Source organism: Coregonus clupeaformis, chromosome 13 (assembly GCF_020615455.1).
Source record: "Coregonus clupeaformis isolate EN_2021a chromosome 13, ASM2061545v1, whole genome shotgun sequence".
Taxonomy (NCBI): Eukaryota; Metazoa; Chordata; class Actinopteri; order Salmoniformes; family Salmonidae; genus Coregonus; species Coregonus clupeaformis.
The window spans coordinates 48,914,852-48,929,807 of NC_059204.1; the positions used below are offsets into that span (position 1 = coordinate 48,914,852).

Sequence of the window (14,956 nt, forward strand, 5' to 3'; positions counted from 1 at the left end):
ATCCATCCTCAGTTCTCTCCTATTACAGCCATTAAACACTGTAACTGTTTTAAAGTCACCATTGGCCTCATGGTGAAATCCCTGAGTGGTTTCCTTCCTCTCCAGCAACTGAGTTAGGAAGGACATCTGTATCTGTGTAGTGACTTGGTGTATTGACACATCATCCAAAGTGTAAGTAATAACTTCACCATGCTCAAAGGGATACTCAATGTCTGCTTTTCCCTGTTCTTTGTGGTTGAATCTGTGTTTGAAATGCACTGCTTGACTGAGGGACCTTACAGATAATTGTATGTGTGGGGTACAGAGATGAGGTAGTCATTCAAAAATCATGTTAAACACTATTATTGCAACGTATGTGACTTATTAAGCACATTTTTACTCCTGAACTTATTTAGGCTTGCCATAACAAAGGGGTTGAATACTTATTGATTCAAGACATTTCAGCTTTTCATTTTTTATTAATTTGTACAAATTTCAAAAACATAATTCCACTTGGGGTATTGTGTGTAGGGCAGTGACAAAAAAATCTAAATGGAATATATTTTTTTATTTATTCAATTTTAAATTCACTGGTCCCACAGTTGACAGTGCATGTCTGAGCAGAAACTGTACCATGAAGTCCAAGGAACTGTTGTAGATCTCCGAGATAGAATTGTGATGAGGCATATATCTGGGGAAGGGTATAAAACAATTACTGTTGAAAGTTTCCAAGAGCACAGTCGTCTCAATCATTGGGAAATTGAAAAAATATAGAACTACCCAGACTCTGCCTAGAGCTGGAAGGCAGTCCTGAGAAAAAGGCACATGACAGCACCCCTGGAGTTTGCAAAAAGGAATGTAAAAGACTTTGAGATCATAAGGCAAAATATTCTGTGGTCTGATGAGACAAAAATTGATCTCTTTGGCCTGAATGCAAAGCTCTATGTCTGGAGAAAACCAGGCACAGCTAATCACCCATCTAACACTATCCCTACCGTGAAGCATGGTGGTGTCAGCATCATGCTATGTGGATGCTTTTCAGCGGCAGGGACTGGGAGATTGGTAAGGATAGAGGGAACAATGAATGGAGCCAAATAGAGGCAAATCCTTGATGAGAACTTGCAAACGACCTTAGACTGGGGCAAAGATTTACGTTCCAACAGGACAGTGACCCCAAGCATACAGCCAAAGCAATGCTGGAATGGCTTCAGAACAATAATGTCAAAGTCCTTGAGTGGCCCAGCCAAAGCCCAGACTTGATTCCCATTGACAATCTGTGGAAAGACTTGAAGATTGCTGTTCACCGCCGCTCCCCATCTAATTTAACAGAGCTTGAGAAAATCTGCAAGGAAGAATGGTAGAAAATCCCCAAATCCAGATGTGCAGAGCTGATACAGACATATCCAAGACGACTCAAAGCTGTTATCACCATCAAAGGTGCTTCTACAATGTATTGACTCAGGGGTGTGAATACTTATGTAAATGAGATATTTCTGCATTTCATTTTCAATACATTTGCAAAAATCTCTAAAAACACTTTTTCATTATGGGGTATTGTGTGTAGATGCGTGAGAAAAAAAGATTTAATCAATTTTGAATTTAGGCTGTAACACAACACAATGTGGAATAAGTCAAGGGGTATGAATACTTTCTGAAGGTACTGTACTTTAGGCTACTCTGCTTTGTAATACTTTAATGAGATAGCTGACATGAGATACTCATTGGGTCAAGTTACCAATGCAGAAATGCCTGGTGCTTGTGGGCTATGCTGTTGGCACAGTGACACATGTGACTAAGAGGAAGTGAGCTAGGTGTGAGCCTTAAGACATCTTTGCATTGCTCAATTCCACCAGCAATAGACTTTACGGAACAGATTACTGTAAAGAACAAGCTAAAAGTAATCTGTTTGAATTGTAAGTAAACTATTGATAACACTACCCCCAAAAGTCAAATGCCTTTGGATTGTGTGGATAATCACTCTTTCATGTAAACAATACAATGTAATAATGCTGCCCCCTGACACACACACACACACACACACACACTAAGTATTCAGACCTCTTGACTTTTTTCACATTTAGTTACGTTACAGCCTTTTTCTAAAATTTACTAAATAAATACAAATTCTCATCAATCTACACACAATACCCCATAATGTTTTTAGACCCTTTACTAGGAGACTCGAAATTGAGCTCAGGTGCATCCTGTTTCCATTGATCATCCTTGAAATGTTTCTACAACTTGATTGGAGTCCACCTGTGGTAAATTCAATTGATTGGACATTATTTGGAAAGGCACACACCTGTCTATATAAGGTCCCACAGTTGACAGTGCATGTCAGAGCAAAAACCAAGCCATGTGGTCGAAGGAATTGTCCGTATAGCTCCGAGACAGGATTGTGTCGAGGCACATATCTGGGGAAGGGTACCAAAAAATGTCTGCAGCATTGAAGGTCCCCAAGAACACAGTGGCCTGCATCATTCTTAAATGGAAGAAGTTTAGAATCATCAAGACTCTTCCTAGAGCCAAACTGAGCAATCGGGGGAGAAGGGCCTTGGTCAGGGAGGTGACCAAGAACCAGATGGTCACTCTGACAGCGCTCCAGAGTTCCTCTGTGGAGATGGAAGAACCTTCCAGAAGGACAACCATCTCTGCAGCACTCCACCAATTAGGCCTTAATGGTAGAGTGGCCAGACGGAAGCTCCTCAGTAAAAGGCACATGACAGCCTGCTTGGAGTTTGCCAAAAGGCACCTAAAGGACTCTCAGACAATTAGAAACAAGATTCTCTGGTCTGATGAAACCAAGACTGAACTCTTTGGCCTGAATGCCAAGCGTCACATCTGGAGGAAACCTGGCACCATCCCTACGGTGAAGCATGGTGGTGGCAGCATCATGCTGTGGGGATGTTTTTCAGTGGTAGGGACTGGGAGACTAGTCAGGATCGAGGGAAAGATGAACGGAGCAATGTACAGAGAGATCCTTGATGAAAATCTGCTCCAGAGCGCTCAGGACCTCAGACCGGGGCGAAGGTTCACCTTCCAACAGGACAACAACCCTAAGCACACAGCCAAGACAACGCAGGAGTGGCTTCGGGACAAGTCTCTGAATGTCCTTGAGTGGCCCAGCCAGAGCCCGGACATGAACCCAATCGAACATCTCTGGACAGACCTGAAAATGGCTGTGCAGTGACGCTCCCCATCCAACCTGACAGAGCTTGAGAGGATATGCAGAGAAGAATGGGAGAAACTCCCCAAATACAGGTGTGCCAAGCTTGTAGCGTCATACCCAAGACGACTCAAGGCTCTAATTGCCAAAGGTCCTTCAACAAAGTACTGTGTAAAGTGTCTGAATACTTATATAAATGTGATATTTCTGTTTATTTCCGTAAACTGTTTTTGCTTTGTCATAATTGGGTATTGTGTGTAGATTGATGAGAAGAAACAAATAAAGTAATCCATTTTAGAATAAGGCTGTAACGTAACAAGTCAAGGGGTCTGAATACTTTCCAAATGCATAAGGTGTTGAACAGTGATTCCTAATTTTTTGGAAGTTGTAATGACTAACTACTTCTTTTAAAGGTGCAATATGCAGAAATCACTCCGCCATTTCCTGGTTGCTAAAATTCTAATAGTTTGCCTAATTTCAGTTTAGGTGAGAAAACAAGAGGTCATTGTGTAGAGAGAATCATTATCTAAACCGCTGGGGGGGGGAGTCCTCCTCATTGTTTGTCCCTTCCCTGCCTGAACACACGTGTGCCTGAGCTAACCACAGCAGGTGTTCCATATACTGTCTATTGACATGCTCAGATATTTGGATGCAGAAGTGCACATTGTCTGTACCTTCCCTGCCAGAACACACGTGTGCCTAAGCTAACCACAGCAGGTGTTCCATATACTGTCTATTGACATGCTCAGATGTTTGGATGCAGAAGTGCAAGCTGTCTGAAACTCTGAGTCAGAAAAAACCACTTCAAAAGTAAAGAAGTGATAAAGACATATTATCTCTATTTCCAACACCTATTTAGTCACATTAAGACTGACTACGCTAGGGTTAGGCCTTGGCGGTGTCTCCACAGTACCCTCTGGTGTTAACAGGAGGGATGATCAACTTTCAAGGAAGTCTTTGGTGAAAATGTAAATCCTGACTGGGATAGTAATAAAAAATGACAACAAGAGAATAACGTTTGAGGTGTGTATTTCTTACAAGTCTATTGATGTGGTAACGCGTTGGTACTGTAGACCTTGACTCACGCAGGTGGGATGTAACATAAGCATGGTGATGGCGCAGAGACAGTGGCCGAGACACCGACACCCACTCATCACTTATCTGAGGGAGTTGTCTTCTCCTTCTCCGTATCCACTGAAGATAAAAGGAGAGCTTGTTATTCATTCAGTTCCTCCTTTTAGTTACCTCTAAGAACAATCATAATCACTCATGATGACAGTTTGTGACAAACCATAATAAACTCAGCAAAAAAAGAAACGTCCCTTTTTCAGGACCCTGTCTTTCAAAGATAATTTGTAAAAATCCAAATAACTTCACAGATCTTCATTGTAATGGGTTTAAACACTGTTTCCCATGCTTGTTCAATGAACCATAAACAATTAATGAACATGCACCTGTGGAATGGTCGTTAAGACTAACAGCTTACAGACGGTAGGCAATTAAGGTCACAGTTATGAAAACTTAGGACACTACAGAGGCCTTTCTACTGACTCTGAAAAACACCAAAAGAAAGATGCCCAGGGTCCCTGCTCATCTGCGTGAACGTGCCTTAGGCATGCTGCAGGAGGCATGAGGACTGCAGATGTGGCCAGGGCAATAAATTGCAATGTCTGTACTGTGAGACGCCTAAGACAGCGCTACAAGGGAGACAGGATGAACAGCTGATCGTCCTCGCAGTGGCAGACCACGTGTAACAACACCTGCACAGGATCGGTACATCCGAACATCACACCTGCGGGACAGGTACAGGATGACAACAACAACTGCCGAGTTACACCCCTTACATTCCCTTCATCAGTGCTCAGACTGTCTGCAATAGGCTGAGAGAGGCTGGACTGAGGGCTTGTAGGCCTGTTGTAAGGCAGGTCCTCACCAGACATCACCGGCAACAACGTCGCCTATGGGCACAAACCCACTGTCGCTGGACCAGACAGGATTGCCAAAAGGTGCTCTTCACTGACGAGTCGCGGTTTGGTCTCACCAGGGGTGATGGTAGGATTCGCGTTTATCGTCGAAGGAATGAGCGTTACACCGAGGCCTGTACTCTGGAGCGGGATCGATTTGGAGGTGGAGGGTCCGTCATGGTCTGGGGCGGTGTGTCACAGCATCATCGGACTGAGCTTGTTGTCATTGCAGGCAATCTCAACGCTGTGCGTTACAGGGAAGACATCCTCCTCCCTCATGTGGTACCCTTCCTAAAGGCTCATCCTGACATGACCCTCCAGCATGACAATGCCATCAGCCATACTGCTCGTTCTGTACATGATTTCCTGGAAGACAGGAATGTCAGTGTTCTGCCATGGTCAGCGAAGAGCCCGGATCTCAATCCCATTGAGCACGTCTGGGACCTGTTGGATCGGAGGGTGAGGGCTAGGGCCATTCCCCCCAGAAATGTCCAGGAACTTGCAGGTGCCTTGGTGGAAGAGTGGGATAACATCTCCCAGCAAGAACTGGCAAATCTGGTGCAGTCCATGATGCACTGCAGTACTTAATGCAGCTGGTGGCCACACCAGATACTAACTGTTACTTTTGATTTTGACCCCCCCTTTGTTCAGGGACACATTATTCCATTTCTGTTAGTCACATGTCTGTGGAACTTGTTCAGTTTATGTCTCAGTTGTTGAATCGTGTTATGTTCATACAAATATTTACACATGTTAAGTTTGCTGAAAATAAACGCAGTTGACAGTGAGAGGACGTTTCTTTTTTTGCTGAGTTTATATGAGTGCAGTGTAGATAATAGAAAGTCTCATATCATGTTCATAACAGTGTCATATCATGTTCGTAACTCACCGGTCTGTGTTCGCTTGCACATCGATGCTGCGTATCCCCCGCCACTGGAGGTGCAGCTGCAATAGTTTAGCATGGGGACGGTGTAATCCGTACTCTCCGTATCTTCATCCTCATCATCATCTTTGACTATAGATCTCCGAGCCAGGAGCACCTCTCTGTCTTCTCTGAAGTGGGCTTTCCTCAGCTGCTCAAAGCTGGGGCTCACTGTGAGGATGAATGAATTCAACAAGGTGATTGTCAGGTGAGAAGGCAGCAGGTGAGATAAAATAGAACCACAATGCTCTTAGCTTTCAACATCTGCTCAATGCATAGACAAGATGCATTTGGGGGTGATTATTCAATACCGTAGAGTACTGTAATTGTGTGCTTTTTTATCTACTCACCATAGAGATCTATGTCTGCACTCTCCTCTGTGGCCATAGCCTTTGCCTCTATCACCTGTTTTGACGAGCCCATCATCCCGTGTTGTGAGGTGTCCTTAGGTTGATCTAATTGGTTTCGGTTTGGATACTGATTTGAGGCTGATGAGCTAAAGGCAAAAATGTATTAAGTTGAAGCGTAGTTAGTCAGTAAGAAACTGAAAGACATGCTGAATAAGAGTTTCCCCTAAAATCACACATTCATCTTGGGCCTTGTAGCATAGGGTACTGATAACGTCTATATGTGTATGCGTCTGAATATATTTGTCTGTGTGTTCTCACTTCTTCCCAGGCTTCAGTGGAGAGCACGGAGGCTGGCTGTAAGAGGTGCTGGTACTGCTGTGGCTGGGACCTGCATCATCCCTGAGGGACAGGGACCGCCTAGAGGAGAGGACAGAAACACACAGGATAGGTAATTAGAGGGAGAGAGGAGAGATGGACACAGAATGGTGTATGCTAATGATACCCTTTCACTTGCAAATGCACCTAGTAAATAGGTCAACAGAGGCAGTGAACCCATCGTCTGCCTTCATCCAGGGGTTGTCCGTGTAGGGAGGCTGAGTGGCCATAATACTCATCTCATTCCAGCTCTGGCTCTTCTTCCTGAGAAAGAATATCAGGTCAGATAAGGAATAATAAGCCACTCAACCATGTGGACATTATCGGTTATTTGAGTTTTAGACAAAGCCTGATGCTGTCAGTGGAGGCATGGCATCTTAGGTGTTCTCCAATCAATGTAATTCCCAATTGCAATACAGGGACATTTTGCCTGACTTCTGTGTTTGACATGTCGTTTCTCTTTGCTTATTTGAGCTGTTCTTGCCATAATAAGGACTTGGTCTTTTACCAAATAGGGCTATCTTCTGTATACCACCCCTACCTTGTCACAACACAACTGATTGGCTCAAATGCATTAAGAAGGAAAGAAATTCCACAAATTAACTTTTAACAAGGCACACCAGTTAATTGAAATGCATTCCAGGTGAAGCTGGTTGAGAGAATGCCAAGAGTGTGCAAAGCTGTCATCAAGGCAAAGGGTGGCTACTTTGAAGAATCTCAAATACAAAATATATTTTGATTTGTTTAACACTTCTTTGGTTACTGCATGATTCCATATGTGTTATTTCATAGTTTTGATGTCTTCACTATTATTCTACAATGTAGAATATAGTAAAAATAAAGAAAACCCCTTGAATGAGTAGGTGTGTCCAAACATTTGACTGGTACTGTACATCAAGACAGACACAGCATATCTGATGCATAAAATCCAATGTTCTTTCTGTCCTCTTACCTCTTACTCATACACAGACATATCTGTTCTCCTGATGTACTGGTGCCTGCACCCCCATCCAACATGGTGACACTACACCTGAGAAGAAGAAGAAGAAGAAGAAGAAGAAGAAGAAGAAGAAGAAGAAGAAGAAGAAGAAGAAGAAGAAGAAGAAGAAGAAGAAGAAGAAGAAGAAGAAGAAGAAGAAGAAGAAGAAGAAGAAGAAGAAGAAGAAGAAGAAGAAGAAGAAGAAGAAGAAGAAGAAGAAGAAGAAGAAGAATGTATATTGTCCACGGTAAACTGAGATTTGTCTTTTTACTTCATTCACTGAAGATGATTGATCAACGAATTGCAGGTGCAATGGCAGTATGTCCACTATGGATATCAATTTCCCTATATACCTCCATCATTCTGATCTACTCACAGATGAGGCCCAGGTTTGACTTCCTTACTCCCTGACACCGGCATCAGCCAGGAGTGACAGCTAGTGGCTAGGATGTTGCCCTCGTCCCATCTCTGTCTCTTCCTGAAACATAGGCAAGGACCACAAAGTTCTAAAGCCTAAATGGTGCATCTCCTCGTATCTTCTTGATTTTGTAACTCAGAACAGGGGAGACGGCTGAATGGTGAGCAGAATATAATTAGGCCTAGTAAGCATGGTGGAAATACAGTGCACAAGGTTCAAACAAACCTTTCAGGCATGAAACATAGGGATAACAAAAGCTTGTTGATATTGAATTTAGTAAATGTAAGTAAACCAATGTGCAATGCACCCCAAGCAATGTGCAATGCACCCATCCTCTTTCACTGAGGGATAATAAGGGGGGAAATAAAAAGGACCTCACCGAAATTTAGAACTGTTACAATCTTTCTGTGTTTCCGTCGCCCCAGAGCTGATGCTGGTCCTGAGGATGCCTTTGAGGGGCATGCCTGTGTCGGATAGTGATGCTGAGTTGGAGCCAAGGCTGAGGTGGCACTGCAGCTGGGTCAGGGGCACTGGGGAGGACTGAAGCAGAATACATACTTTATTTTAACCACTGAAATGTGTCTTCTGCCTGACTCACCCCCCCCCTGGAGGGGTTAAGGGCACAACGGCAGGAGATGGTACCTGGCAGCGCAGGGGGCAGTCGGGATTATGAACTAAAAGCTCTGGTTCATCAGATGAATGAGAATTCTTCAGAATGCCTCTCAGGGGCATCAATGATGATCCAGCGCCAGAGTCTGTCATTGCGTGTGACACCTATAGATGAGAGTCTGAGACTGAATTTCAGTGAGATATTGTATTGTGTAAAAAAAGAGCATTGTAAAGGGATGCATTGACGACAAAGTATTTTAGACTCTTCCAAAAGTCTGTTAGACTCTTAGTCAAAAGTGGTGCCCCTATTTCATGCCATCTGCCCTGTAGGCCTATGCTGATATAGAACCTTTTTGGAGGTACAAAAACATCTGACAAACTGAATTTGAGTTTTGTTGCCTAATCATCACTATTGATTCCAGAAGGTGTTTGCCATTCACTTACCTCATTCGGTTGATGGTCACTTCCCTCCACGTTAAAATTGATAATTGATTGATTTGATCTCAACAAAAAGCTTGTTCATTGTCACAATGTCTGATCCATGTAATTCTGTAGTGACGCAATAGAAGGGTTGTGATGTAATAAAGACAGTCTGAGGAAATTGAAGTTTTACAGCTTTTTTATGTACTTTACATGCTGTTTTTGATGGTTTTGGGGTACCGTGATTACTTCTGAAAAACTTGCACAAGAACATTTATATTTTAGACCATTTAGCTGACATTCAGCCGATGTTCGCTAGATGGCAGTACCTTTCTAGCCATTACTTCGCGGAGTCAGATTATTCTCTGGTTTTACATGTCTGTTTTCGCTGTTTACTTCCGCCAATAAAAATGGCAACTTTGTAGCCCTTCGTGTTGTGTTTGTGCTTACAAAAACTCAGGTAGGTTAATAAAATTGTTGATTAACTGTAAAAATGAATACCGTTTGCAATACCAGTGGTTTATTCGCTGATGTTGTGATTGAATAGCGGGTACCTAAATCATGGATTACTTGTTAGATATTACTGCACTGTCAGAGCTAGAAGCACAAGCATTTCGCTACACCCGCTATAACATCTGCTAAACACGTGTATGTGACAAATAACAAGTAGCCTAATAAGAATATAACCCATTCATAGACGCTAACTACCTTTAGCGCCTATGATGATAGTGGGTGTGTATGTAAATTCACTCTGAAGTGCCAGAGTGTTCGTAAATTCAGAGCGTTGTCAAATTGTCCGTTCGTAAATTCAGAGCGCACACTGGACGCTCTGGCGGAGGCGTAGGGTTGATCCGAGAGTTCTGACCTGACAATGACATTCAAGCACCCAAGCTAACTGGCTAAAGTTAGCCAGCTTGCTAGCAACTTACATTTTAGTAATTTAGCAGACGCTCTTATCCAGAGCGACTTACAGTTAGTGAATGCATACATTATTTTATTTTTCATACAGGCCGCCTGTGGGAATCGAACCCACAACCCTGGCGTTGCAAACACCATGCTCTACCAACTGAGCTACTTCCAGACATAAATGAGAGAACACCTCACTCAGACCATTTTTCAAGCCCTAGCAGAGCTGGTTAGCCAGTTTTCATGTTATCTAGAGAGTTGGTGACTGTGCTGCTGGCAACAATTTAATTACGTTTTTTGCCGATGTTTACTGACACCGGTCATATTCAACCGGTGTTGCGCGTTCGTAAATTCATCAATTAATTTGCACTCTGGCACACTCAGAGTCCTCTTAAATCGGAATAGATAGCCAGAGTGAATTTACGAACGCACCCAGTATCTTCTGGCATGTGTTGTTTTAAAACGTCTCGCTTGCGGTACGGTTTTGGAATTATAAGCAAGGTATCTATAATATCACCATTTAAATCATTTTCAATTACTACACACCTTTTAGTTGTAGGGTTCCCACATGGCCATTTTTCATTAAACGTTGGCGGAAATACATTATCAGCGTGTGAGGAACGTGTTTGCGAGCTTCATAAATGCTAGCCAGATTAGATTAATTGTTTGGCCTCGAGATATGCTAACCTGTTTTCAATCCCTTTAATTTTGTTAGTTAGTTTGCTGGCTAGTTAGAGGTTAAATGGCGATTGCCATCAAGTTGTTGTTGTTATTATATTTAGTATTTTCCACCATATGCATAATGTATACTTGCATTTGAATATAGCGCTTGAAAAGGGAATCAGAATGCAATGTGGACATGGTAGACACATTAAATGTAGGTGTAGAGGCATTACTTGTTCGGAATTCCATGATCAGAATACAAAAGCTGCATGAACTGTTTGTCAAGTCTAGACTGCCAGATGGACCACCTGTGCTAATTAGCTACCTAGCACGCGCCAAACACCTGTGTGTAATGGAAGAAAGCCTCCAGAAACACGTTGTCACTGAAAAATACTGTCTGCTACAATTGTGATAAAGCCGGTACAAACAGTGTACAGTATGTGTATATTTTGCATTCGTGAAATTATTTTGATGTGATATGAAAGTAAATGGCTTTATGTTTCTAGAACTCTATCGCAATTGAGAATTATTCACGTTTAGATGGAGTTTTTGGCTGCCAGAGCCAGTCTACCTCTGAAAATAACATATACGTTCTTTAAGAGTACATCTTGGGCTAACGCTGTGTGCTCCTCCAGTTGATGAACTACACTTCTTCCCCTTTTCAGGCATGCTAGATAGCTATTTAGGCCTCTGTCTTCCGTGGAGATATGGCCATGTGGGAACACTAACCCTATAAAGGTGTGTATCAATTTAACCTTTTGTTTTTTGAAAATGATTTCTCGCTGATATGAAAAATAAGGGCCTTATCCTTCCAAAACCATACCGCAAGGGATGCGTGTTAATGTTCAGACCGAGCGTTGGGGCTCTTAACAAAACGCCCCGGTACAGAAGACGCCTTTCTCCAATGACTTATGTGTAATGTAATGGCACTGAGTTATGATCAAGGGCTAAAGCAGCATATGGATCTGTGTAAAACTGCTACAGTAAGTGCATCTTATTTATTTGAAAAATTATTTCTCGCTGATATGAAAGATAAGGGGCATATCAGCATATGTTTTGAAAACCGTTTCGCAAGCAATGATTATTGACGTTTCTAAACGTTAAAACACAGCATCGGAATTGTAGTTCACAAGCAGGCAACCGTGGGCAGAACTAACCGCTGAAAACCCTACAGATAAGAAGGGTTTTCAAGAGCTAAATAAGAATGCTGATGATGTGTCAGCCCTCATAAGTCCCTAATGAGTCCGCCCCACAAGTCTCTAATTTATCTCCCTGTCTTGTTTTATTTCCCCTAGTTCCTCCAGAATGCAGAATGCCACAATGGTTCGTCCTCTATTTGGAGGAGCCCTGTCAGCCACCATCCCTCACAGTGCCAAAGACATCAGGTGAGACTAAATATCATGGTCAACACATTTCTATGGTCAACACCTTCTCTCCCTCTCTCTGACCCTCCCTCCCTTGTATATGAGCAGTGAGTTGAGGGAGATTCCAGACAACCAGGAGGTTTTTGCCCACGACCACACTGACCAGAGCATCATCGTGGAGCTACTGGAGTTACAGAGCCATGTCCAGAATGGAGACGCTGCCAGGTATGCACCAGAATTGTGGTGTGAGTTCATCCCAAATGGGACCCTATTCTCTTTATAGTGCACACTACTTTTGACCAAGGTTCATAGGGCTCTGGTCAAAAGTAGTGCACTATATGTAGAATAGAGTACCATGTGGGATGAATCCTGTGTGTTTTTCCAGTGATTGACTTGGGCAGGAGCTCACCGGAACTGAGTACTGGCACCTCCAAATGTTCTATGTTTTGAGTTCCTGCACCTCCTTATAGATTTTAACTCAAAAGTATTGTGGCGTTCCTGCACCTAAATATAAACAGTACCGGCACTCAAAATGAGGACCGGCACATATTTCAGTCCAAGTCAAGCATTGCATAGGAACTGCTCACTGCTCAGCCTCACCTTTCTTAACGCAACCATTGACCTTTAGGTACCACTTTGAGGATGTAGCAGGAAGCAACAAGGCGTCGGCCCCAGGGACATCAGAGGTCAGGGCTGTGGTGGCCCTTCCCAAGTCAGACCTTTCCCTGGAGGAGTGCAGCTCTGCCTTTCTACTCACTGGAACACAGTGTGTGGCCAAGTTCAATGAGGAAGTACGTCAGTCTGTTTCTTTCTTAGTTCTGAAAATGTATTTATTCTTAGTGAAATTGTAACCTTGTTTTTTGAAAGTAAGTGCACTGTGACCTCACTGACAATCTCACCTGTAGCCTCACAACGTACCAATGCCCAACCCTTTGCACAATCAGTATACGCCCATTATTCACCTTGGTAGTCATGTGTGCTATACTCAAGAGGATTTATAGCCTAGTCTTTTCAGGAAACGCACAAGTGCTAGTCCTTTCCTTGTCACAGTCAGAAGGGTCATGTCAATTGCAGTTATATAGTCTGAAACCATGTGGAGGTTTATATGACATTGGCATTCACCTCAACTGTTGGTAAACTGTATTTTAACTGTTCCAGCTCTGGTTATCAAGAATTGTATCTTATTTTGTTGCATTCCTTCCTCCAGGCCAAAAATACAGTGACCATTTACCTTGGCCTGTTCCGACTACCACAGTTCTCTACGGATGTTCTAGTGACCTTCAACGACCCCCTCAGCATAAGGTGAGGTTATACAGGGTGTTTGTCCCAAATGGCACCATATTCCCTATATAGTGGACTACTTTTGAACAGTGCCCATAGGGGACTCCTGTCTATCCCTGGTGTTCTAGTACTGGAGTTTTATGAAGTAGAAGACATGAAAAATCATTCAACAAAAAATCATTTATTTTTTTGTAATATATGGATAAAGCATGGGTAGGACATAATTTATGCAAAATGTACTATGTGGCAAAATGTGTTATGTAATTTTATATTAATATAAATTAAACTGAAAACAGGGTATCAATGTTCTCATTAACTACTATAACTTGTTACCAATGCTATTACCCTGGTATTACCACTTTTTCCCAAGCTGCCTGTTATGTTAAGCGCTACTCCTTCTCCCTAACCTCTCCCGACCCCCTCGCCTCTCTGCCCTCCCAGCCCTGGCAGCAGCAGTGCAGTGGGGATAGGAGGAGAGCAGCAGGAGGACACAGAGCCATGGACGCTGCAGGACTTCCAGCATTTACTGCAGTCTCTCAGACTACACGACCCAGGCGTGTTTGGGTAGAAGAGGGCTCCAGGTCCAGCCCACCACATCGCTTCAACAGACATTCCCTTTACACTCATCTCCAATCTTTTTGTTCTCTCAAAGACAGACATAATGTAATATGCAAGTTACTGCTCAAAGTAAAAACCACTCAAGATTGCGCTTTGGCTTTGGTTGTCTTCTCGTGGTATAATTTGTTTACTTAAATTGTATGAACTTTGCTTATGCTGATATTAAACTGAACAAAAATATAAAACGCAACATGTAAAGTGTTGGTCCCATGTTTCATGAGCTGAAATAAAATATCCCAGAAATGTTCCATGTGCACAAAATTATTTCTCAAATTTGTTTACATCCCTGTTAGTGAGCATTTCTCCTTTGCCAAGATAATCTATCCACCTGACAGGTGTGGCATATCAAGAGGCTGATTAAATAGCATGATCACCTTGTGCTGGGGACAAAAGGACACTCTAAAATGTGCAGTTTTGTCACAACACAATGCCACAGATGTCTCAAGTTGAGGGAGTGTACAATTGGCATGCTGACTGCAGGAATGTCCACCAGAGCAGTTGCTAGATAATTGAATGTTAATTGCTCTACCATAAGCTGCCTCCAATGTCATTTTAGAGAATTTAGCAGTACATCCAACCGGCCTCACGTGTAACCACGCCAGCCAAGGACCTCCACATCCGGCTTCTTCACCTGCGGGATGGTCTGAGACGAGCCACCCGGACAGCTGATGAAACTGGGTTTACACAACCGAAGAATTTCTTGCCAAACTGTCAAAAACCGTCTCAGGGAAGCTCATCTGTGTGCTCGTCGTCCTCACCAGGGTCTTGACCTGACTGCAGTTCGGCGTTGTAACCGACTGCAGTGGGCAAATGCTCACCTTCGATGGCCGCTAGAGAAGTGTGCTCTTGACGGATGAATCCCGGTTTCAACTGTACCGGGCAGACAGTTTGTGGGCGAGCAGTTTGCTGATGTCAATGTTGTGAACAGTGTGCCCATGGTGG

At 43.1% G+C, this 14,956-nt stretch overlaps 2 protein-coding genes across 3 annotated transcripts; one reads left to right on the forward strand and one right to left on the reverse strand.

The window, feature by feature from the left end:
* Nucleotides 1–4,157: 4,157 nt before the first annotated feature.
* On the reverse strand, nucleotides 4,158–9,258 carry LOC121579679. Its single transcript, XM_041894475.1, has 10 exons — nucleotides 9,207–9,258; nucleotides 8,796–8,927; nucleotides 8,533–8,693; nucleotides 8,112–8,213; nucleotides 7,709–7,786; nucleotides 6,904–7,020; nucleotides 6,700–6,798; nucleotides 6,382–6,527; nucleotides 5,999–6,202; nucleotides 4,158–4,339 (listed from the first exon to the last, which is right to left on the reverse strand). Exons 2-10 carry the CDS (start codon nucleotides 8,913–8,915, stop codon nucleotides 4,299–4,301), a joined length of 1,068 nt encoding a protein of 355 aa, XP_041750409.1. The 5' UTR covers nucleotides 8,916–8,927; nucleotides 9,207–9,258; the 3' UTR covers nucleotides 4,158–4,298.
* A 283-nt stretch (nucleotides 9,259–9,541) lies between these two features.
* rangrf (RAN guanine nucleotide release factor) lies at nucleotides 9,542–14,204 on the forward strand. 2 transcript variants are annotated; one of them, XM_041894476.1, is made up of 7 exons: nucleotides 9,542–9,642; nucleotides 11,417–11,489; nucleotides 12,047–12,136; nucleotides 12,224–12,340; nucleotides 12,744–12,906; nucleotides 13,323–13,417; nucleotides 13,838–14,204. In XM_041894476.1, exons 3-7 carry the CDS (start codon nucleotides 12,057–12,059, stop codon nucleotides 13,962–13,964), a joined length of 582 nt encoding a protein of 193 aa, XP_041750410.1. In that variant the 5' UTR covers nucleotides 9,542–9,642; nucleotides 11,417–11,489; nucleotides 12,047–12,056; the 3' UTR covers nucleotides 13,965–14,204. The 2 variants fall into 2 exon arrangements, with proteins under 2 accessions (XP_041750410.1, XP_041750411.1); XM_041894477.1 differs by lacking the exon at nucleotides 11,417–11,489.
* The last annotated feature ends 752 nt before the right edge of the window (nucleotides 14,205–14,956 follow it).